Source organism: Coregonus clupeaformis, chromosome 14 (assembly GCF_020615455.1).
Source record: "Coregonus clupeaformis isolate EN_2021a chromosome 14, ASM2061545v1, whole genome shotgun sequence".
Lineage (NCBI taxonomy): Eukaryota > Metazoa > Chordata > Actinopteri > Salmoniformes > Salmonidae > Coregonus > Coregonus clupeaformis.
Genome location: NC_059205.1, coordinates 6,573,613 through 6,597,048, shown reverse-complemented (window position 1 = coordinate 6,597,048; position 23,436 = coordinate 6,573,613). Strand labels below are relative to the sequence as shown.

General features: G+C 41.4%; 1 protein-coding gene across 2 annotated transcripts in view; it reads right to left on the bottom strand.

Moving 5' to 3' along the window:
- LOC121580560 (ankyrin repeat domain-containing protein 12) overlaps positions 1 to 23,436 on the bottom strand; it is a 70,798-nt gene that overhangs the window by 27,655 nt on the left and 19,707 nt on the right. For both annotated transcript variants that reach the window (XM_041895500.2, XM_041895501.2), the window contains exons 2-3: positions 7,980 to 8,114; positions 5,889 to 6,312 (exon numbers count right to left, since the gene is read on the bottom strand). In XM_041895500.2, the coding sequence (XP_041751434.1) occupies positions 5,889 to 6,312; positions 7,980 to 8,042 (487 nt within the window). In that variant the 5' untranslated portion in view covers positions 8,043 to 8,114. The remainder of the gene's footprint in view (positions 1 to 5,888; positions 6,313 to 7,979; positions 8,115 to 23,436) is intronic.

Here is a 23,436-nt window from a genome sequence, read left to right as displayed (position 1 = left end):
GTGGTCACACCAGATACTGACTGGTTTTCTGATCCACGCCTCTACCTTTTTTTTAAAGGTATCTGTGACCAACTTATTCATATCTGTATTCCCAGTCTTGTGAAATCCATAGATCAGGGCCTAATGAATTTATTTCAATTTACCGATTTCCTTCTATGAACTGTAACTCAGTAAAATCTTGCTTGGGGCAAATGGTGGTAGGCTTAGGCGGTATACCGGGGTATTTCGAAATAGCCATGGGATGGTTTTGTCAATACTGTTTAAAACGTTTTATTTTAAGTTTTTCAATACATCTTAATATTTGTAAATACCTGCAGTCAACTGGCGCAATACCTTAGGAGATAAAGCAGGTTGCGTTGTTCATTTCACCTGTCACGTTATTTGACATTATGAAGCTTACCGTAGTTCCCCAGAACAGTTGAGGCAGTCAGGTGTTTGTTTGTAAATAGCACAACAGGAGAAGGCGGGAGCAGGTGAGTCGTCAGGGGTCGTGTTTTATAGTGCAACACATTCGGCAGAAAATAGCTTCGTTTTCATCACATGACAACAGAAGTGCAACACTATTTGGCTGGCAGCCACACAGGTAAAATGAGCTTACAAGGTATTTATTGCGAAAACGATGCATGGCCATCATATTTCTAATGTTTGTCATAGAAAGAATGTAGCCAGCTACATTTCCTAACGTTTTGCTTAAAAGTTAATCTAGGATTTTACCAGAGAACAGTAGGCTGGCTAAACCGAGCAAAGTACCCGGAGCAAAGTAGCTCCACATCAGTCAGAGAGCTGTCTGCTGATAAAATGACCATTCGAGAATTCTCGTCTGAGTGGAGAAGCGCAACAAGCACAAAATTAGTCTGTTGCCGAGCAGAAATTATAATAAGAAGCATTTTAGATCTGTGATATTTCTTTTTGTTTTATCTTTTTTTTTTTTTTCCTGCGTGGAAAACGTAGAATTGTGTGTGAACGCGACCCCTAAGTTTTAACTTGCTAGTTATCTAAAGTAAGTGGCTGAATTAATAACGAAATCGGGTTATCATATATTGTTAGCTTTCTGCCGTGTTTGAGAAGGCAAAGCCCTTTGGATGAGTTCGGAAAGTATTCAGACCCCGTGACTTTTTACACATTTTGTTCCGTTACAGCCTTATTCTGCATGCTGATGAATGAGAATTCACTCCTAAAGTGCAACTGAAACACAACATTAGCCTGATGCCAAGCAGAAATGTCAATAAGAAGCATTTTACATCTGAATTTACAAAAAAAACGCAGCAAGATATTTATTATGCTTTTTATATTTTCTTCCTGCGTGAAAAAGCAGAATTCTGCTTTAACTCAACCCCTAAATTTAACTTGCTAGTTAATCTAAGCGGCTGAATTAATAAGGTGACGGGACATCATATTGCGTTAGCTTTCTGCCGTGTTTGAGAAGTCAAAGCCCTTTGGATGAGTTATTGGTACAGCCATCTTGATTTCCTTGCATTCCCCCCCCCCCTCCATCCCTCCATTACGGTTCTTCCTTCAGACAAGCATGCGTCAAAACTTTGTTCATTTGCACAAAGTCTCTCGTTCATATTCGCTTGTAACCAAACTCACAAAAAAATGACATTCGGTAGCTCCTACAGTCCTGTGAAAAAAGTATTTTCTAATTTTCTCAACTTTCGCATATTTCTGCAACTGAATGGCATCAGATCTTCAACCAAACCCTAATATTAGATAAAGGGAACTTGAGTGAACAAATAACAACATTTACATACTTATTTCCTAAACAGAGTTATGTAACACCCAATGCCCCTGGGTGAAAAAGTAATTGCCCCCTTACACTGCCACCTTTAGCTGTACTGACTCCAACCAAACGCTTCCTGTAGTTGTCGATTAGTCTCTAACGTCGCTGTGGAGGAATTTTGGCCCACTCTTCAATGCAGAACTGCTTTAACTCAGTGACGTGTGGGTTTTCAAGCATGAACTGCTCGTTTCAAGTCCTGCCACAACATCTCAATTGGGATTAGGTCTGGACTTTGACTAGGCCATTCCAACACTTCAAATGTGTTGCTTTTTAGCCATTTTCATGTAGACTTGATTGTGTGTTTTGGATCATTGTCTTGCTGCGTGACCCAGCTGCGCTTCATATGGCCTGACTAAAGCCTATGCACTCGAATGGCGAATGGGAGGCGCACTTTAATTGAGCTTGATTTTAGATGTTTTGAGATCAAAGCGTGAGCTGCATGTAGCCACGTGTGCACATTTTGTTCATATCCTTTGCTAGTTAGTGAGTTATTAGCCCAGTTATAGATCATTTATAGTCAGCAATAGGAGAATGATTGCTTCCTACAAGAGCACAAAATGTGTACATTTCTAGACGTCTTTGAAAAGCCAGTCAGGTAAAGAGCTTTTTTTTCGTCTTAAAGGGGCAGTGTTGTATTTTGAGACAGGCTTGAATAAGCTAAGTAGCCAATAGGCTGAGGGCAGCATAATTTGTCTGATTCTATGTAATAATGGTATAGGAATAATAATGTATTTCATTTCTTGCAACAAACAACCTTTTCAGTCACCTCCTTGTCTGACGGACAGGTGGATACAGGTTAAAGGTCAAGCCCTGCATTTTATTTCTCCAAAAGGTCTCGTGTAATGTAGGCCTAGATTGAACACCACACATTGGCTGCTACTGTAGGCTGAATGATAGAACAGCTATTTCCCCATGTTAAAATGTTATGGGATGCATTTTCTCCATTGTTTTTTTTTTTATGGTAGGCCACTCTGGTAGCTCAGTTGGTAGAGCATGGCGCTTTCAACGCCAGGGTATGTGGGTTCGATTCCCACGGGGGGGGCCAGTATGAACATTTATGCACTCACTAAGTCGCTCTGGATAAGAGCTTCTGCTAAATGACTAAAATGTAAACATGTAAAATGGTAGGCCTACATTATGATCAAATAGCCACAGGAGCCTACTGGGCCACTGTTAAAACTTTAAGTGGGTCCAGCCTCAGTGTTCACAGTAAACACGTGTACTGGAAGTTGCACAGAATATTCACAACTTACAAGTTTGCGCTCAGCAGACCTGAAATTTGCTCAGTGCCAAGAAAAATTGAGGGAATATTGGTTGTGACTTTTTGGCAACGCTAGAAACAAGAAAGGACGGAAGTAGTGTTTTCTCACGACAACTGTTATTCAAAACCACAAACCCTAACTCTTGCATCTTATTTAGGGGTGTTCGATACGGTTTCCCCCAGTTGCCTTATTTAGTTATTTATTCTAGCCGTTGACATTGCCACTCTTTTCTCTCACAGTAAACGCACAGTGGATGTTCAAGTTTGTGCTCAGCAGACCTGAAATTTGCTCAGTGCCAAAAAATATTTGAAGGAACACAGGCGGCAATTTAATTCCATTAAGTTATGCAAATTAACCTATCGACTGATAAGCATGACCTTCAAATGTATTTTCTGTGACTAACCGATTAACATCCCTAGCCTGTAGCCTACTGTTTATATTTTAAATGCAGTCATCTCGGTTTTCATTTGAAGCATGTTTTTATAGGTCACTTGTTTGTATCAATTGCAAAGACATTGGCAACTTTGTATTCGCAGTCAACTTTGTTTTGAAGTTAAATCGGAGGTCAGAGAGACGGATAAACCATGTTTATTGGAGGTGTGTGTTTAAAGATGCGGAAGGGCAAAAAAAAGCATCTAACGACACCCGTTGTTCTACGTGGTCTGAGGTTAGATTAGGAGCGTTTTCAAGTGCGACGTTAATAACGACAGTTTTTGGGAAAACAGCTCTGAGATTTAACAATGCTCCAAATCAAAATCAAATTTTATTTGTCACATGCGCCGTATACAACAGTTGTAGACCTTACAGTGAAATGCTTACTGACAAGCCCTTAACCAACAATGCAGTTAAGAAAAGTGTTAAGTAAAAAAATAACAAACAAATAATTAAAAAAGAGCAACAGTAAAATAACAGTAGATTCTAACAATGAACTTATTAGTCCTATTCAATTTGATTATACTGTAATGTAGACTCAACTGTGGAGGGTTCAATAAAATGTGGAGGGTTCAATAAAATGTGGAGGGTTCAATAAAATGTGGAGGGTTCAATAAAATGTGGAGGGTTCAATGAGTGTGTGTTTGTGCGGGCCTACTCCATAAGCCTCGTTTATAGTAAATCCAGACGTCCAGTTTCAGTCCAGTTTCACATTGAGAATCTGAACATACACTTATAGTCTTCAAAAGAAAAACAGCATTGAAACAACTGTGTGTTTTGTGTGTGTGTAGTTGGTTCCAGGGAAACTCAACACAGAGAGCATGAGGCTTTTACACCATGTCGCCACCAGAGGGCAGAGAGGAGACGACTGCAGTAAAACGGTGTATTCGGAAAGTGTTCAGACCCGTTGACCTTTTTCACATTTTGTTACGTTTAGCCTTATTCTAAAATCGATTGTATACCTTTTTTTCACCTTCAATCTACACACAATACCCCATAATGACAAAGCGAAAACAGGTTTTTCGAGGAATTGTCCGCAGAGCCCAGAAGCAGGATTGTGTCGCGACAGAGATCTGGGGAAGGGTACCAAAACATTTCTGCAGCATTGAAGGTCCCCAAGAACACAGTGGCCTCCATCATTCTTAAATGGAAGAAGTTTGGAACCTCCAAGACTCTTCCTAGAGCTGGCCGCCCGGCCAAACTAAGCAATCGGGGGAGAAGGTCCTTGGTCAGGGAGGTGACCAAGAACCCGATGGTCACTCTGACAGAGCTCTAGAGTTCCTCTGGAGAGATGGGAGAACCTTCCAGAAGGACAACCATCTCTGCAGCACTCCACCAATCAGGCCTTTATGGTAGAGTGGCCAGATGGAAGCCACTCCTCAGTAAAAGGCACATGACAGCCCGCTTGGAGTTTGCCAAAAGGCACCTAAAGGACTCTCAGACCATGAGAAACAAGATTCTCTGGTCTGATGAAACCAAGATTTAACTCTTTGACCTGAATGCCAAGCGTCAAGTCCGGAGGAAACCTGGCACCATCCCTACGGTGAAGCATGGTGGTGGCAGCATCATGCTGTGGGGATGTTTTTCAGCTGCAGGGACTGGGAGACTAGTCAGGATCGAGGGAAAGATGAACGGAGCAAAGTACAGAGACATCCTTGACGAAAACCTGCTCCAGAGCGCTCAGGACCTCAGACTGGGGCGAAGGTTCACCTTCCAACAGGACAACGACCCTAAACACACAGCCAAAACAACGCAGGAGTGGCTTCGGGACAAGTCTCTGAATGTCCTTGAGTGGCCCAGCCAGAGCCCGGACTTGAACCCGATCAAACATCTCTGGAGAGACCTGAAAATAGCTCTGCAGCGACGCTCCCCATCCAACCTGACAGAGCTTGAGAGGCTCTGCAGAGAATGGAAGAAACTCCTCAAATACAGGTGTGCCAAGCTTGTAGCATCATACCCAAGAAGACTCGAGGCTGTAATCGCTGCCAAAGGTGCTTCAACAAAGTACTGAGTAAAGGGTCTGAACACTTATGTAAATGTAATATGTCAATGGGATTTCTTTTTTTTCTTTTTTTTTGAAAAAACGTGTCTAAAAACCTGTTTTTGCTTTGTCATTATGGGGTATTGTGTGTAGATTGATGACGGGGGGGAAAACAATGTAATCAATTTTAGAATAAGGCTGTAACGTAACAAAATGTGGAGAAAGTGAAGGGGTCTGAATATTTTCCCAATGGACTATAGTATAACCAACCAGTGCCTGGATACAGCCCTTAGCCGTGGTATATTGGACATATACAACACTCCCTCTGGCCTTACTGCTTAATTATATATACACTATCCATGAAGAGGGTACAATAATATATCCATGAAAAATAAAAAAGATACCCCATTGCTTTCACACACACAGGTCGTACCTGCGTCTGAGTGTCTCTCCTCGGTGAAGGACAGTTTGCGTTTCATGGAAGACTTGGGTGGTTTCCCATCCTTCCCCACCAGCAACTTACTCCGGTCCAGCTTCAGAGTCTTGGGTGGTTTCCCATCCTTCCCCACCAGCAACTTACTCCGGTCCAGTTTCAGAGTCTTGGGTGGTTTCCCATCCTTCCCCACCAGCAACTCAGTCCGGTCCAGTTTCAGAGTCTTGGGTGGTTTCCCATCCTTCCCCACCAGCAACTTACTCCGGTCCAGCTTCAGAGTCTTGGGTGGTTTCCCATCCTTCCCCACCAGCAACTTACTCCGGTCCAGTTTCAGAGTCTTGGGTGGTTTCCCATCCTTCCCCACCAGCAACTTACTCCGGTCCAGCTTCAGAGTCTTGGTGAACGGGGAAATCTTATCTTTGCTCTGTAAAAAAAAAAAGGAAGAAGAAAGAATTAAGAGTTAAGTCCAATCAGGCCAATAAATTTTTTTTATTGACTTAAAATGCATTTTCATTGTAATGTGAACTTTAAATTATTTTAAATGAGCCCATTGACTAAGATGTAAATCTTGGGAGCCCCAGCCAATTCAGAACCTACACCAATTCAGAAAAGGAGAAGTGCCTAAGGAATAAGGGTTAGGGCTGTGCATCCATGTTCAGTCCAGCCTCCTCTCTGCTTGCTTGTGTGTACCGGTATCAATACTAAAAAGTCAAGAGTCTTTCACTATGTTAGGCACTGTGGCATACAGTGCCTTCGGAAAGTATTCACACCCCTTGACTTTTTCCACATTTTGTTGTGTTACAAAGTGGGATTATTTAAATTTTTTGGTCAACGACTACACAAAATTCTTACATTTGTAAAAAAGATAAAGAAAAAACACTAATATATCTTGATTAGATAAGTATTCAGCGCCGAGTCAATACATGTTGAAATCCCCTTTGGCAGCGATTACAGCTGTGAATCTTTCTGGGCAAGTCTCTAAGAGCTTTCCACACCTGGATTGTATAACATTTGCCCATTATTCTATAAAACATTCTGTCAAATTGGTTGTTGATCATTGCTAGACAACCATTTTCAGGTCTTGCCATGGATTTTCAAGCAGATTTAAGCCAAAACTGTAACTCGGCCACTCAGAAACATTCACTGTCTTCTTGGTAAGCAACTCCAGAGTAGATTTGGCTTTGTGTTTTAGGTTATTGTCCTGCTGAAAGGTGAATTAATCTCCCAGTGTCTGGTGGAAAGCAGACTGAACCAGGTTTTCCTCTAGGATTTTGCCTGTGCTTAGCTCCATTCAGTTTCTTTTTTACCCTGAAAAACTCCAGTCCTTAACGATTACAAGCATACCCATAACATGTTGCAGCCACCACTATGCTTGAAAATATGGAGAGTGGTACTCAGTAATGTGTTGTATTGGATTTGCCCCAAACATAACACTGAATTCAGGACACAAAGTGAATTTCTTTGTCACATTTTTTGCAGTATTACTTTAGTGCCTTGTTGTAAACAGGATTAATGTTTTGGAATATTTTTATTCTGTACAGGCTTCCTTCTTAACACTGTCAATTAGGTTAGTATTGTGGAGTAACTACAATGTTGTTGATCCATCCTTAGTTTTCTCCTATCACAGCCATTAAAGTAACTGTTTTAAAGTCACCATTGGCCTCATGGTGAAATCCATGAGCGGTTTCCTTCCTCTCTGACAACTGAGTTAGGAAGGACGGCGGTATATTCTTGCATTGACTGGGTGTATTGATACACCATCCAAAGTGTAATTAATAACTTCACCACGCTCAAATAAATGTTCAAACAACGCCATTACAAAGGTGTTGAATACTTATACTGTAAGTCGCTTTGGATAAAAGCGTCTGCTAAATGGCATATTATTATTATTATTATTATTGACTCCAGTCATTCCAGCTTTTCATTTTTTAATTAATTTGTTCACTTTGACATTATGGGTCATTGTGTGTAGGCCAGTGACAAAAAAAAAAATCTCTATTGAATCCATTTTAAATTCAGACTGTAACACAACAAAATGTGGGAAAAGTCAAGTGGTGTGAATAGTTTCTAAAAAGGCACTGTACAGCATACCTTCTTCCCGACCATGGCTCCATCTCGGTCTGTCCCAGGTTTGGCCATGTTGCAGTCCTCCATCCTGGCCGCCCTCCCTCCCTCCCGCCGTGTGACTAGCTACGACAGCAACGGCCCAGAACGCTCATCATGGACCTACAACAACAACAACAACAACAACAACCATGGTAAGGATGTCAATAAAACTATACAGTGTTTTCCTAATACCAGCCAAGGAGTTTCTGGTTGGGGGTGTCTGTGGGGGGGCATGCCCCCCAAAACAATTCCAGAACGAGCTCAAGTTTGGTTGCCTCTGGTACATTCTAATGCCTTGATTCCATCAAAAATAAACATCTAAATTATTCGATACGACTTTACCTCCCAGATTGGTAAAATGTGTTGTGATAGAGTAGAAAGACATGTCTTTACAATTCAAAATGACTGAAAATGTATGAATTCAAATTTGTCAAATGCTTCGTGAAACAGGTCTAAGACTAACAGTGAATAGCTTACTGACGGTCCAGAGAAGAACAACACAAATAAATAAATAAATAAATAAATAAATACACAATGAGTAACAATAACTTGGTTATATATATACACGAGGTACCAGTACCGAGTCGATGTGGATGGGTACGAGGAAATTGAGGTAGATATGTACTAGGACTGTCCCAGACAAAAAAATTAAAACATTTTTAAAAATTGACGAATCGATTGGTCTAAATTTTTTAACATGTATTTTTCCCCTATACAGACACCCTCTGTGTTAATAAAATCAACTATATGTAGGCTACTGAGCTTGTCTGATGCTTTAAGCACTGCGATTAAAAATGAAGACACAAATTACTAAAGAGGGAGCCAGAGATCAAGATAGCCTAACCAGAAGGAGAGAAAAAAAAAAAACCTCCCGACCCTCTTCCTCCCGACCCTCCTCCTCCTCCCGACCCTCTTCCTCCCGCTGCTGCTGGCCTTCGCAGATTCTGCCATTAAGCTCCTGACAGGCCGCAGGGGTCGGCCTTTTCCATTTCTACCCATCTGTGTGCCAGCTATGATTTTCATGCGCACATTTTTCGTGGAACACTCAGAATAAACTAAAATTTCTGGATATAAAATCTACATGGAAAAATACGAAATAATGGCAACAGGAAAAGGAATAACTCATGATTTACAGCAATCCTTTAAGTGGACCACAAAAAATATGTATAAAATATGTAATACCTAGGATGCTTTATAAGTGACAAACAAAATAAGACAACTTTATCCCATTACTCAACAACCTGAAAGCAGATCTAATTAAATAGAACAATCTTACCATAAATCTTACAGGTAGAATAAACATCTTCAGAAATGGCATGGCTCCCAATGGTTTTATATTTATTCTCGGTAATACCAATTACCCTACCGAATACATTCTTTAAAAAAAGGATACTCGGTAATAAGACTTTATATGGGCAAATAAAACTCATAGAATAAAATGGAAAGTTTTACATCTTCCGATGTCGGAGAGTGGTTTTAACCTTCCAGACTTGAAATTGTATCAACTCGCCACCCAGAGCTTTTACTTGCGACATACACTGAGTGTACAAAACATTAAGAACACTTTCCTAATATTGAAAGCGTTCCACAGGGTTGCTGGCCCACGTTGACTCTAATGCTTCCCACAGTTGTGTCAAGTTGGCTGGATGTCCTTTGGGTGATGGACCACTCTTGATACACACGGGAAACTGTTGAGCGTGAAAAGCCCAGCAGTGTCGCAGTTCTTTACACAAACCGGTGCGCCTGGCACCTACTACCATACACCGTTCAAAGGCACTTAAATATTTTGGTCTTGCCCATTCACCCTCTGAATGGCACAAATACACAATCCATGTCTCAAGGCTTAAAAATCCTTATTTAACCTGTCTCCTCCCCTTCATCTACACTGATTGAAGTGGATTTAACAAGTGACGTCAATAAGGGATCATAGCTTTCACCTGGATTCACCTGATCAGTCACGGATAGAGTTTTGTACACTCAGTTAAATGCACTAAAGAGGAACAATGGGTACATATTGAAGATACGCATGCTCATCCACAGAATCTTTTCACGTGTCTATTTTCAAAAAGAATAGAGCTAAGAACATTAGCTTCCTAGTTAAGAACACTAACAATATGGAAGAAAATTAAACAGATTCTACAAGAACCAAAATCACTCCCTAACAATCCTTGGATAGCTTTTCAGAATTCACCGATAAATTCGTCCACATGGAAACCGTAAATGACTTGGTAACAGGAAATAAAAAACATTTCCATGACAGAATTAAAAAGCAATTTTGGAATGACTAATGTAGATATTTTTTAAATATATGCAACTTTAAAAGTTTAATATTACGAAATGTCGATTAAAAAAATTATTTGGACATCAGAGCAATCTTGAGGGAATCCTATTTGAGTCAGAAAAGGATGTTCATATGATAGGTAAGATATACAAAACCTTGCAGAGACCCGATCCAACTGACAATCTCTTAGAAGAAAATATAAACTATTGGAACCAATACTTTGAAAGAACTGATATTGGCACAAGGTGGAGGGAATGTTGGGACAGAACTAACTAAATTACAGTTAACGAAAACCTTCGCATAATCCAGTATAAACTAATGTATAGAATTTATTATACAAGAGATAAAATTCACAAGATATGACTCCGCTGTAGTATTTAAGTGTAAAACTAACAATTACTCAATCTTCTGGGAACGCTGGGAAAGTCTAAAAGTTATGGGTGGAGTTAGAATGTTGGCTGTCGGAAGAATTAGAATTTTCTTTCGATCCGTCTTGTCTGCATATTTCAAAACATGGCAATATGAGTGTGCATTGAGTTACCCGATGGGTTGGACGATACTTTTGTCGTAAATCTTGAAAAAATGTATACTTAAAAACTGGAAAAAAAATCAACCAATCCTCCAATGTTAACACAACGGAAAGGTGAAATGCTTTATTATCTAAATGTTGAAAGTGCGTGGGCCACGGAGAGAAACAAAATGATGCAGTTTGAGGCCAAGTGGCGGAGAGTGATGCAGGCGCTGGAGATGGGGGTGTGAGCAGGTGGGATATCGATGTTTGTGTGCGTCTGTATGCTGTCGTTTGTATGTGTTTTGTTTTGTTTAAAATAAAACAAATAAACTAGTTTACTCTTTCAATTTAATTTATTGTGGCAAAACCCAGAGAAAAAAAGGTTGTGTTCTGTCAAGTAAACATGGATTCCCTGTTGAGAAACAATATAGAATTGCAGGAAATTGGTTTTCAAAAATCCTCAACTTTTCAGGGGGAGGACCCCTAGATGCAGTGGGGATATGCACAAAGTCAGGTGACCATGAATAGACCTATAGGTATGATTGAAGAATGAAGCAGGTGTTAAACATGGTCTTTGCTAAACAGAAAGCAGCAGTTGACTACTCCATTGTTGACACTTTAATCAAAAAATCAGTAGGAGTACAGTATATCAATATCTTTAATACTACCATATAAGTATCACGATATTAGCTTTTATAACCTTCAAATCTGTTTCCTTTTATCATATTTTGGACCAGAATGAGTCTCTCTCCACCACCTAATTGTTCCTGAAGTAAGGATTCAACATCTTCATCGAATGTTTTCATAATTTATCTGCAGATAGTTGCCAGAAGTCAGTGGTAGGCAGTTTTCACCGATGCGATTCTGTTCACCTAAAAGAAAACAAACCATCACTAGGCAACACTGACCAATAGGGTTTGGCGGTATCCAGACTTTCATACCGTTTCTGTGCACACGAGGAGCACTATTATTTGTCATGTATTTCTGAAGCACAAAACAGTTTAGACAACAGGGATCTTGATCCAGGAGGGGTTTGAATGTCTCTGCTGTAACCAAGAAGCTTGATCTTGACATCTAGCTACTTAGCAAGTTAGCAAACCAAACGCACAGCTGGATATACATTTGACACATCTTAGATTTATACTTAACTTATAGTTGTAAGCAGTGGCGTAGCATGCACCTCCACAAATGTTTACATTTTTAAACGCATTGAAAATCATACCGTCGGCACATTTTCTTTTGCGTGTTTCATTAGGCCACAGAGTCTGGGCGTAAAGGCTATTTACCGTGCTTTGATTTACGAACGAACGGCAAAATGTTGACTAGTTTACGAAAAGGTGTCGAACTGACTGAATAAAGTAAATATCCTATATCCCTTTGCAATTCATAAACCGTACAACGTAGTCATATGGTCCATGGTATCTCGTCGGGACAGTAAACCAAAATATCGTGTGTATTTTCCCAGGATCTGAAGCCCATGTCGACACTGTGACTACATCTCATCGTTACCACTTACATTACATGGGACGTGTAAATTCACTCACAGTAGACGATGAAGAAGCATCATGCTCTCACTCCTCCGTGAAAAGAAAAATTAGAGCACAGCCAACGACAGCACACAAATAACACCGTTACCGAGAGGCGGGACACACAGCAGACTGACAAACCAGCTGTTTTCCTGTCATCGCTGGCTTTGAGACCGACAGGCACCTGTCCTATGAATAGATCACTAGAAGATGCATATCGTTCATTCTAGCGGGAGAAGGCTATACAGACTTTTCTGACTAGCGAATTGAAACTTTTAAATGAAAAGAAGCCTAGTTAATTTATGGCGTGGAATAGGTAGCCAGCTGACAGGGAGTCTTATATATATTGTGATGACCTGACTAGATCATAAAAGAACAACTGTCCAGACAGAGGATTGAGTTTACGAATGGACGGTTTATTAAACCAACTTTACACAGGCTACTGTTTGGCCGTAGCCCACGCCAAATAAATGAAAGATAACCCACAAGCCAATCGTGACCTTCTCTTGTGAAGCCCAGATGTAAAAAGAGAGAGAACAAAGGCTAAACCTGGTCTTAACTTCCAATGCTCCATCCCCCCTGCCCAACCCCCCTCCACGCCACTCCGCCAACCGCCAGGATGCCCGGCATCAGAACATTCCAGGCATTCCCGTGATTGGCAGATAGCAGGTTGATTGACACCCGCGAACACTGGGTACTGGTAGGTACAACACAACCATCTACTAGCCTAACACATAACACACAGCTGTCTGTGCGGGTCGCTACAATATATTTATATATATATATTTTTTTTTTACTAGGTATTGATGCAGGAACCGATTTGGGTTTTTACTTTACCTTCTACAACGGTATTTAAAATGTTCGGTTTGTTAAATGTGATACGACGTGTGTAACGTCCATTTGTATAGTTTCCACCGCTACTCGAGTCATCCCTCTCCGATCTCCACACAGACCTAGCCCCGCCACGTCACTCACGGTGTTGTTGCTAGACCACGACACACTCGCGTTCAGTCTGCATGGTCAACGCAGCACATGCAACGATGTTGTTTCCACTTTGCTTCTTAATATAAATCCACAAGTGTTCTATAATTACACTACTAGTATGCGTTTCTTACGTCTGCAAACAGCTTCTTTGTCTTAGCAAGTTCAAGTGGTTGGGTTAAATGCGGAAGACACATTTCAGTCGAACGCATTCCGTTGTACAACTGACTAGGTATCCCCCTTTAACTTTTTAAGCTAAATCGTGTTAGCCGCTAATGCTAATCACTAGTTAGCAGGCTAGCAAGCTAATACATGTATTGAATCAGAGCAAACGTAGCTAGCTAGCTAATACAGCCGGATACCAGTGATTGTGTAAGCCTAAATATGCATGTTGTTTGTGCAACGGTATCTTCTAAAATCAGAGAGGAATAGGCAAAGCATGAATGTCGGCTACACGAAGAAACATTTAATGTAACCAACTATTATAGGGTCCCATAGGAAACAGTGACCATCACTTTGGTTCCTACCCTGTCACAATAACTCCTCCCTGGGATTTTCATTTGTCGTCATGTCAAACAACACTGTATTCAAAGTGCCTACTAGTATTTATATTCTAACTATAGAATTAGAATATATTGTATTTTCATGATTCCAACAGTTCACCCAAGTGTTTTGACCTAAATCGCAAGTCAAAATGGCAATTGCAACATTAGGTTAAAGGCCTAGTTTCTTGGTCCATATCGTACGGCCCTACGTGGCAGTGTGGAAATGATCTCAAATGAGTAAAATACAGGAAATGCAGAAATTGATGGAAATACAGGAAATTATTTTAGGTTGAAGTTGAATTGAACAGTATAAAACAAATCAGAATGGAGAAAGACCCATTGAAATCACTTAGAATGTACAGCTGAAGTCAGACGTTTACATACACTTAGGTTGGAGTCATTAAAATGCGTTTCACTCCACAAATTTCTTGTTAACAAACTATAGTTTTGGCAAGTTGGTTAGGACATCTACTTTGTGCATGACACAAGTCATTTTTCCAACAATTGTTTACAGAAAGATTATTTCACTTATAATTCACTGTATCACAATTACAGTGGGTCAGAAGTTTACATACACTGTGCCTTTAAACAGCTTAGAAAATTCCAGAAAATTATGTCATGGCTTTAGAAGCTTCTGATAGGCTAATTGACATAATTTGAGTAAATTGAAGGTGTACCTGTGGATATATTTCAAGGCCTACCTTCAAACTCAGTGCCTCTGCTTGACATCATGGGAAAATCAAAAGAAATCAGCCAAGACCTCAGAAAAGAATTAGTAGACCTCCACAAGTCTGGTTCATCCTAGGGAGAAATTTCCAAACGCCTGAAGGTATCACGTTAATCTGTACAAACAATAGTACGCAAGTATAAACACCATGGGACCACGCAGCCGTCATACCGCTCAGGAAGGAGACGCGTTCTGTCTCCTAGAGATGAACGTACTTTGGTGTGAAAAGTGCAAATCAATCCCAGAACAACAGCAAAAGACCTTGTGAAGATGCTGGAGGAAACAGGTACAAAAGTATCTATATCCACAGTAAAACGAGTCCTATATCGACATAACCTGAAAGGCCGCTCAGCAAGGAAGAAGCCACTGCTCCAAAACCGCCATAAAAAAGCCAGACTACGGTTTGCAACTACACATGGGGACAAAGATCGTACTTTTTGGAGAAATGTCCTTTGGTCTGATGAAACAAAAATAGAACTGTTTGGCCATAATGACCATCGTTATGTTTGGAGGAAAAAGGGGGTTGCTTGCAAGCCAAAGAACACCATCCCAACCGTGAAGCACGGGGGTGGCAGCATCATGCTGTGGGGGTGCTTTGCTGCAGGATGGACTGGTGCACTTCACAAAATAGATGGCATCATGAGGAAAGAAAATTATGTGGATATATTGAAGCAACATCTCAAGACATCAGTCAGGACGTTAAAGCTTGGTCGCAAATGGGTCTTCCAAATGGACAATGACCCCAAGCATACTTCCAAAATTGTGGCAAAATGGCTTTAAGACAACAAAGTCAGGGTATTGGAGTTGCCATCACAAAGCCCTGACCTCAATCCTATAGAACATTTGTGGGCAGAACTGAAAAAGCGTGTGCGAGCAAGGAGGCCTACAAACCTGACTCAGTTACATTTAGATTTTAGTCATTTAGCAGACGCTCTTATCCAGAGCGACTTACAGTTAGTGAGTGCACACATTATTTCTTCTTCTTCATATTGGCCCCCCATGTACACAGTTACATCAGCTCTGTCAGGAGGAATGGGCCTAAATTCACCCAACTTATTGTGGGAAGCTTGTGTAAGGCTACCGGAAACGTTTGACCAAAAGTTAAACAATTTAAAAAGGCAATGCTACCAAATACTAATTGAGTGTATGTAAACTTTTGACCCACTGGGAATGTGATGAAAGAAATAAAAGCTTAAATAAATCATTCTCTCTACTATTATAAGTGGTGATCCTAACTGACCTAAGACAGGGAATTTTTACTAGGATTAAATGTCAGGAATTGTGAAAAACTGAGTTTAAATGTATTTGGCTAAGGTGTATGTAAACTTCCGACTTCAACTGTATAATAATGGTTTGAAACTGATATGCAATATCTGCTAAATGGCATATATATATATATATATATTACTGTACATATGCAATATTATTATATGAGCCACTGTAGGGTCAAGCACTACTCATAAAGCAAATTTAGAAATTGTATTATTCAAAAACATAAAATACCGTCTAATACAGTCGTAACGTAAAAAATACGGTGATATTATATTTTGGCCATCTCGGCCAGCCCTAACAGGAGTATGCAGCTGTACTATTCCATGGCCCTAACAGGAGTATGCAGCTGTACTATTCCATGGCCCTAACAGGAGTATGCAGCTGTACTATTCCATGGCCCTAACAGGAGTATGCAGCTGTACTATTCCATGGCCCTAACAGGAGTATGCAGCTGTACTATTCCATGGCCCTAACAGGAGTATGCAGCTGTACTATTCCATGGCCCTAACAGGAGTATGCAGCTGTACTATTCCATGGCCCTAACAGGAGTATGCAGCTGTACTATTCCATGGTAACGGAATTGCGCGGAGACTCCGATTCACTTAAAATGTATGCCAAACAAAAAACATATTTTCAAAGTTTAACAAACCATACAACTACTACTTCTATTACATTTACACAGAAAATTTAACAAAAACACAGTTATTAATTATTATTATTATTAACATACTGGAAGAACTGTGCAGATGCAAAGTTTTATTAACAGAATTTCGGTGAAATCGCCCTCAGTTGTGTGTCCACATTATTTAAAAAAATATATAATAATAATAATTTAAAAAAAAAAACTCTTAAATATTTGCTCAGAATAAAGAGTCAACGATGTAGAAAGAATGGAAGCTATGTATGACATGGCACATTGACGTAAAAAATATAGATATATTTTGGTTATTGAACTACAGTAAGTGAAGTGGATTTACACTCGGTAACGGAATTGCGGTAACGGAATTTCATCACGGGTCCCTGATCTGTACTATACAGAAATGCATAATGATGGATATGAAAGTCATTCTCTTTATGTATCCTGAATAGGGACACAAAAAGTAGAAATCTGGAATATCCTCCTTCGCATATTTGGGTATTGTTCTACATTCTTATTTTAAATGCCCACAAATAAGACCAATTCTGGTTGGTCCGGACCAAATCTGAACCAATCTTAGACGTCTACGTTTCACAAGTTTGGACATCAAAGTACAGCACAGTACATTAGAGTATACAATACTGTGTCCTGTACTCAAATCAAATGTATTGGTCACATACACATGGTTAGCAGATGTTATTGCGAGTGTAGCGAAACGCTTGTGAGAACACTGCAAAGTTTCCTAAGGACCAGAAGCGAGGCAGCCCTCTCTGTCCGCGCCATTATCATACTGCGCTCTACTGGGTCCTGCGCTCTACTGGGTCCTGCGCTCTACTGGGTCCTGCGCTCTACTGGGTCCTGCGCTCTACTGGGTCCTGCGCTCTACTGGGTCCTGTGCTCTACTGTGCTGTCCAAACTTGTGAACCCAACTGTGGTTTTTGTGACAACTATGATTTCCCATTGTAGCCAATTCAATTGCAGAAATTCCAATACCGATTTTTTGAAAATTCCGTTAGCAATTTGGTAACTGATTTTCGAGTTTTAAAATCATTTAATTCATAAACAACATTTATATCAGTGAAAACACAAATTGATAAGTCTACCTTGACTTGTTACTTCTGTGAACTTTCATTATCCTCCCTCATAAGGGAGAGAAATTAGAAAATATCTTAAAGATGTGGGTTTTTGGTAATGGAATTTCAAGGCAAAAGGCTATGTTTATTAAACTTACAGAAGACAGAACAATTTCTCCAAAACGAAATATAAGTGTTGATATTAGTTGCCAGGGGTCTTAACTTCAACATTGTGTTTTGATGTATTTCTAATATCTTTTAACACTTTTTTTTCCTGGTAGATGTTTTCTGAAGAACACTTTTCCATCTGTTTGACCAGAAATCAAAGCATTTGCTTATTGCTAATTTTGTGGATGGAAAATGGCTGAAAAACATATACATGCCTTAATAAAAAATAATTATAGAGATTCAGCTTTCATTAGAGACATGCTCCTATGAACTTCACACTGGTGACACTACACTGTAATATGCTGAATGAGACACTACACTGTAATGCGCTGAATGAGACACTACACTGTAATGCGCTGAATGAGACATCACACTGTAATACGCTGAATGAGACACTACACTGTAATACGCTGAATGAGACACCACACTGTAATACGCTGAATGAGACACTACACTGTAATACGCTGAATGAGACACCACACTGTAATACGCTGAATGAGACATCACACTGTAATGCGCTGAATGAGACACCACACTGTAATACGCTGAATGAGACACTACACTGTAATACGCTGAATGAGACACCACACTGTAATACGCTGAATGAGACACCACACTGTAATACGCTGAATGAGACATCACACTGTAATGCGCTGAATGAGACACCACACTGTAATGCGCTGAATGAGACCCTACACTGCATTAGACTAAACAGCATGTCACGTGGATAGAAGTCTGTATGCTGCTGGAAGTGTGCGTTCGCTTTTAGCCTGTGCTGACTGTCAGAGTAAAATGGGGTAGGTCTCTTCACAAACGCTCCCGTCAGACCCCCCCGTCAGACCCCATGTAGAGCAGTAGGATGGAGGCAGGAGTAAAAGCCTGATTACTGAGAGGCGGGGGGGAGAGAAGAGGGGAGGAAGGGGGAGGAGTGGAGGAGAGGAAGGGGGAGGAGAGAAGAGGGGAGAGAAGAGGGGGAGAAGAGGGGGAGGGTGGAGGAGAGACGAGGGGAGGTTGGAGGAGAGAAGAGGAGGGTGGAGTGGATAAGGGAGGAGGAACAAGCCCAACCGTCACGGACGCCCGCCTGACGCATACACACTCAGCGTACACACACAGAAAAACACACACACACAGAAAAGCGCGCACACACACACACACTATACTTTAACATGTGGCCAGTAATCCACACATGTAGAGGCAGCAACATGGGCGTGAAAGAGAGAGGCTATGTCCAAAATGGCACCCTATACAGTGCTCGTTGGGCCCTTGTCAAAAGTAGTGCACTGGATATGGAACAGGTTGCCATTTGGGACGACAGACATGGATCGAACAGACAGGCTGAGGGTGACGCCAGATGTAGATCTGACCAACTACATAATACAGCACAAAGTGCATTAAATCAAAAAGCTATATATTTTTTAAACCACTAGGCCCTAATTGTGTACTTTGGTCATCAATATAGGCCGTAGGCAACAGTACAGGGGGCTTTGCCTTTAATCCAACTGAAAATAAAACATAAAATGAAAGGACGCCTCACAGGTCCTCAACTGGCAGCTTCATTAAAAAAAATGCCCCGGCGTTGCCTATAATTTCCACAGCATGTGAAATTTATTGTCAATCAGTGTTGCTTCCTAAGTGGACAGTTTGATTTCACAGAAGTGTGATTGACTTGGAGTTACATTGTGTTGTTTAAGTGTTCCCTTTATTTTTTTGAGCAGTGTATTTAATGAAGCTGCCAGTTGAGGACCTGTGAGGCGTCTGTTTCTCAAAACTAGACACTAATGTATTTGTCCTCTTGCTCAGTTGTGCACCGGGGCCTCCCACTCCTCTTTCTATTCTGGTTAGAGACAGTTTGCGCTGTTCTGTGAAGGGAGTAGTACACAGCATTGTACGAGATCTTCAGTTTCTTGCAAATTTCTCGCATGGAATAGCCTTCATTTCTCAGAACAAGAATAGACTGACGAGTTTCAGAAGAAAGTTCTTTGTTTCTGGCCATTTTTATCCTGTAATCGAACCCACAATTGCGGATGCTCCAGATACTCAACTAGTCTCAAGAAGGCCAGTTTTATTGCTTCTTTAAATCAGCACAACAAGTTTTCAGCTGTGCTAACATAATAATAATAATAATAATAATAGCCATTTAGCAGACGCTTTTATCCAAAGCGACTTACAGTCATGTGTGCATACATTTTTACGTATGGGTGGTCCCGGGGATCGAACCCACTACCCTGGCGTTACAAGCGCCATGCTCTACCAATTGAGCTACAGAGGACCACATCACTGGGGCCATGCTTCCTGCCACCCAGGACCTCTATACCAGGCGGTGTCAGAGGAAGGCCCTAAAAATTGTCAAAGACCCCAGCCACCCTAGTCATAGACTGTTCTCTCTGCTACCGCATGGCAAGCGGTACCGAGCCCCAAATCTAGGTCCAAGAGGCTTCTAAACAGCTTCTCCCCCAAGCCATAAGACTCCTGAACATCTAATCAAATGGCTACCCAGACTATTGCTAATTTGCTACGTGAGGCTTATTCGATCTAATAGAAATGTCGTAATAGTTAGGTTGTTACGAATGCACTGATATACAAGTGGACGCACGTTTGTCTGGCTACCCAGACTCCTTGCATTTCAATGGGGACGTCCACAATGGAGTGGAATCGCAACGCCCCCTTGCGGTTGAAGGCTACATTGCGAGACGGACTCTGCATACTTTGACATTTTCCAAACTGCATTGTCTTCAGTCCAGGGAGTTGTCAAACCACAGAAGACAATGAAAATATGTGGTTTTCGGTGATTGCTCTATGGGATAGCTGGGTCATTCTACAGATTCGGTGCCTTTTGTGATTGAGGAGGATGAAACAATGAACATTAATCTTAAGCTTTTTTTTATTTGATGTGACAAAGTAATGTGTGTACTTGATAGAAAATACCTTTTCCCATCTCAATGTAGAGTATTAAGTTATTATTCTGTATTATTTTCTCAAACAAGTCCCAATTTAATTCAACCCCATCACAGTCATTTTGTTATTCAACTATTCATTTTTCCAATAAGCTTGAGATCAGCTTCTGGCATAATCTCACAGTTTAGATGTCCCTTGTAAATAATGGCATATTGTAATTAAAGAGAAAATCAAGAAAAACTGACCAGCACCATCCTTTCCAGTTTACGATGAAGAAATTTCTAATCCAACTCCACATTTTCGCAAGAAATGTGCAAGAATGCTGCGTAATTCCTGACAAAATTACATAATTGCAAAAGGGTTTTCTAATGATCAATTAGCCTTTTAAAATGATAAACTTGGATTAGCAAACACAACGTGCCATTGGAACACAGGACTGATGGTTGCTGATAATAGGCCTCTGTACGCCTATGTAGATATTCCTTTTTTATTTTTATTTTTTTTATTTTTTTTAATCAGCCGTTTCCAGCTACAATAGCCATTTACAACATTAACAATGTCTACACTGTATTTCTGATCAATTATGTTATTTTAAAATGGACAAAAAAAATTGCTTTTCTTTCGAAAACAAGGACCCCAAACTTTTGAATGGTAGTGTACACACACACACACACACAGTACCAGTCAATAGTTTGGACACACCTCCTCATTCAAGGGTTTTTCTTTATTTTTACTATTTTCTACATTGTAGAATAATAGTGAAGACATCAAAACCATGAAATAACACATATGGAATCATGTAGTAACCAAAAAAGGTGTTAAACAAATCCAAATATATTTTATATTTGAGATTCTTCAAATAGCCACCCTTATGAACAGAGTCCCCCATGGTGGCAGTGGGGTTATGGTATGGGCAGGCATAAGCTACGGACAACGAACACAATTGCAGAGAGATATTGCTCACACACACACACACACACACACACAGAGAGATACCGCACACACACACAGAGATACAGCGCACACAGAGAGATACCGCGCTCACACACACACACACACACGCACAGAGGTACCGCTCACACACACAGAGATACCATTCACACACACACACAGAGATACCGCTCACAGAGAAAGAGAGAGACACTGCTCACACAGAGAGAGAGAGAGACACTGCTCACACAGAGAGAGAGAGAGAGAGAGAGAGACACTGCTCACACAGAGAGAGAGAGAGACACTGCTCACACAGAGAGAGAGAGAGAGAGAGAGAGACACTGCTCACACAGAGAGAGAGAGAGAGAGAGACACTGCTCACACAGAGAGAGAGAGAGAGAGAGAGACACTGCTCACACAGAGAGAGAGAGAGAGAGACACTGCTCACACAGAGAGAGAGAGAGAGAGAGACACTGCTCACACAGAGAGAGAGAGAGACACTGCTCACACAGAGAGAGAGAGAGAGAGAGAGACACTGCTCACACGAGAGAGAGAGAGAGAGAGAGAGACACTGCTCACACAGAGAGAGAGAGACACTGCTCACACAGAGAGAGAGAGAGAGAGAGAGAGACACTGCTCACACAGAGAGAGAGAGACACTGCTCACAGAGAGAGAGAGAGAGAGAGAGAGAGACTGCTCACACAGAGAGAGAGAGAGAGAGAGACACTGCTCACACAGAGAGAGAGACACCGCTCACACAGAGAGAGAGAGAGAGAGAGACACTGCTCACACAGAGAGAGAGAGAGAGAGAGACACTGCTCACACAGAGAGAGAGAGAGAGACACTGCTCACACAGAGAGAGAGAGAGAGAGACACTGCTCACACAGAGAGAGAGAGACACTGCTCACAGAGAGAGAGAGAGAGAGAGAGACTGCTCACACAGAGAGAGAGAGAGAGAGAGAGAGAGAGAGAGAGAGAGAGAGAGAGAGAGAGAGAGAGAGAGAGAGACACTGCTCACACAGAGAGAGAGAGAGAGAGAGAGAGACACTGCTCACACAGAGAGAGAGAGAGAGAGAGACACTGCTCACACAGAGAGAGAGAGAGAGAGAGACAGCGCCACACAGAGAGAGAGAGAGAGAGACACCGCTCACACAGAGAGAGAGAGAACACTGCTCACACAGAGAGAGAGAGAGACACTGCTCACACAGAGAGAGAGAGAGAGAGAGACACTGCTCACACAGAGAGAGAGAGAGAGAGAGAGAGACACTGCTCACACAGAGAGAGAGACACTGCTCACACAGAGAGAGAGAGAGAGAGAGAGAAGACACTGCTCACACAGAGAGAGAGAGACACTGCTCACAGAGAGAGAGAGAGAGAGAGAGAGAGACTGCTCACACAGAGAGAGAGAGAGAGAGAGACACTGCTCACACAGAGAGAGAGAGACACTGCTCACACAGAGAGAGAGAGAGAGAGAGACACTGCTCACACAGAGAGAGAGAGAGAGAGAGAGACACTGCTCACACAGAGAGAGAGAGAGAGACACTGCTCACACAGAGAGAGAGAGAGAGAGAGAGACACTGCTCACACAGAGAGAGAGAGACACTGCTCACAGAGAGAGAGAGAGAGAGAGAGACTGCTCACACAGAGAGAGAGAGAGAGAGAGACTGCTCACACAGAGAGAGAGAGAGAGAGAGAGAGAGAGAGAGAGAGAGAGAGAGAGAGAGAGACACTGCTCACACAGAGAGAGAGAGAGAGAGAGACACTGCTCACACAGAGAGAGAGAGAGAGAGAGAGACACTGCTCACACAGAGAGAGAGAGAGAGACACTGCTCACACAGAGAGAGAGAGAGAGAGAGAGAACACTGCTCACAGAGAGAGAGACACTGCACACACACA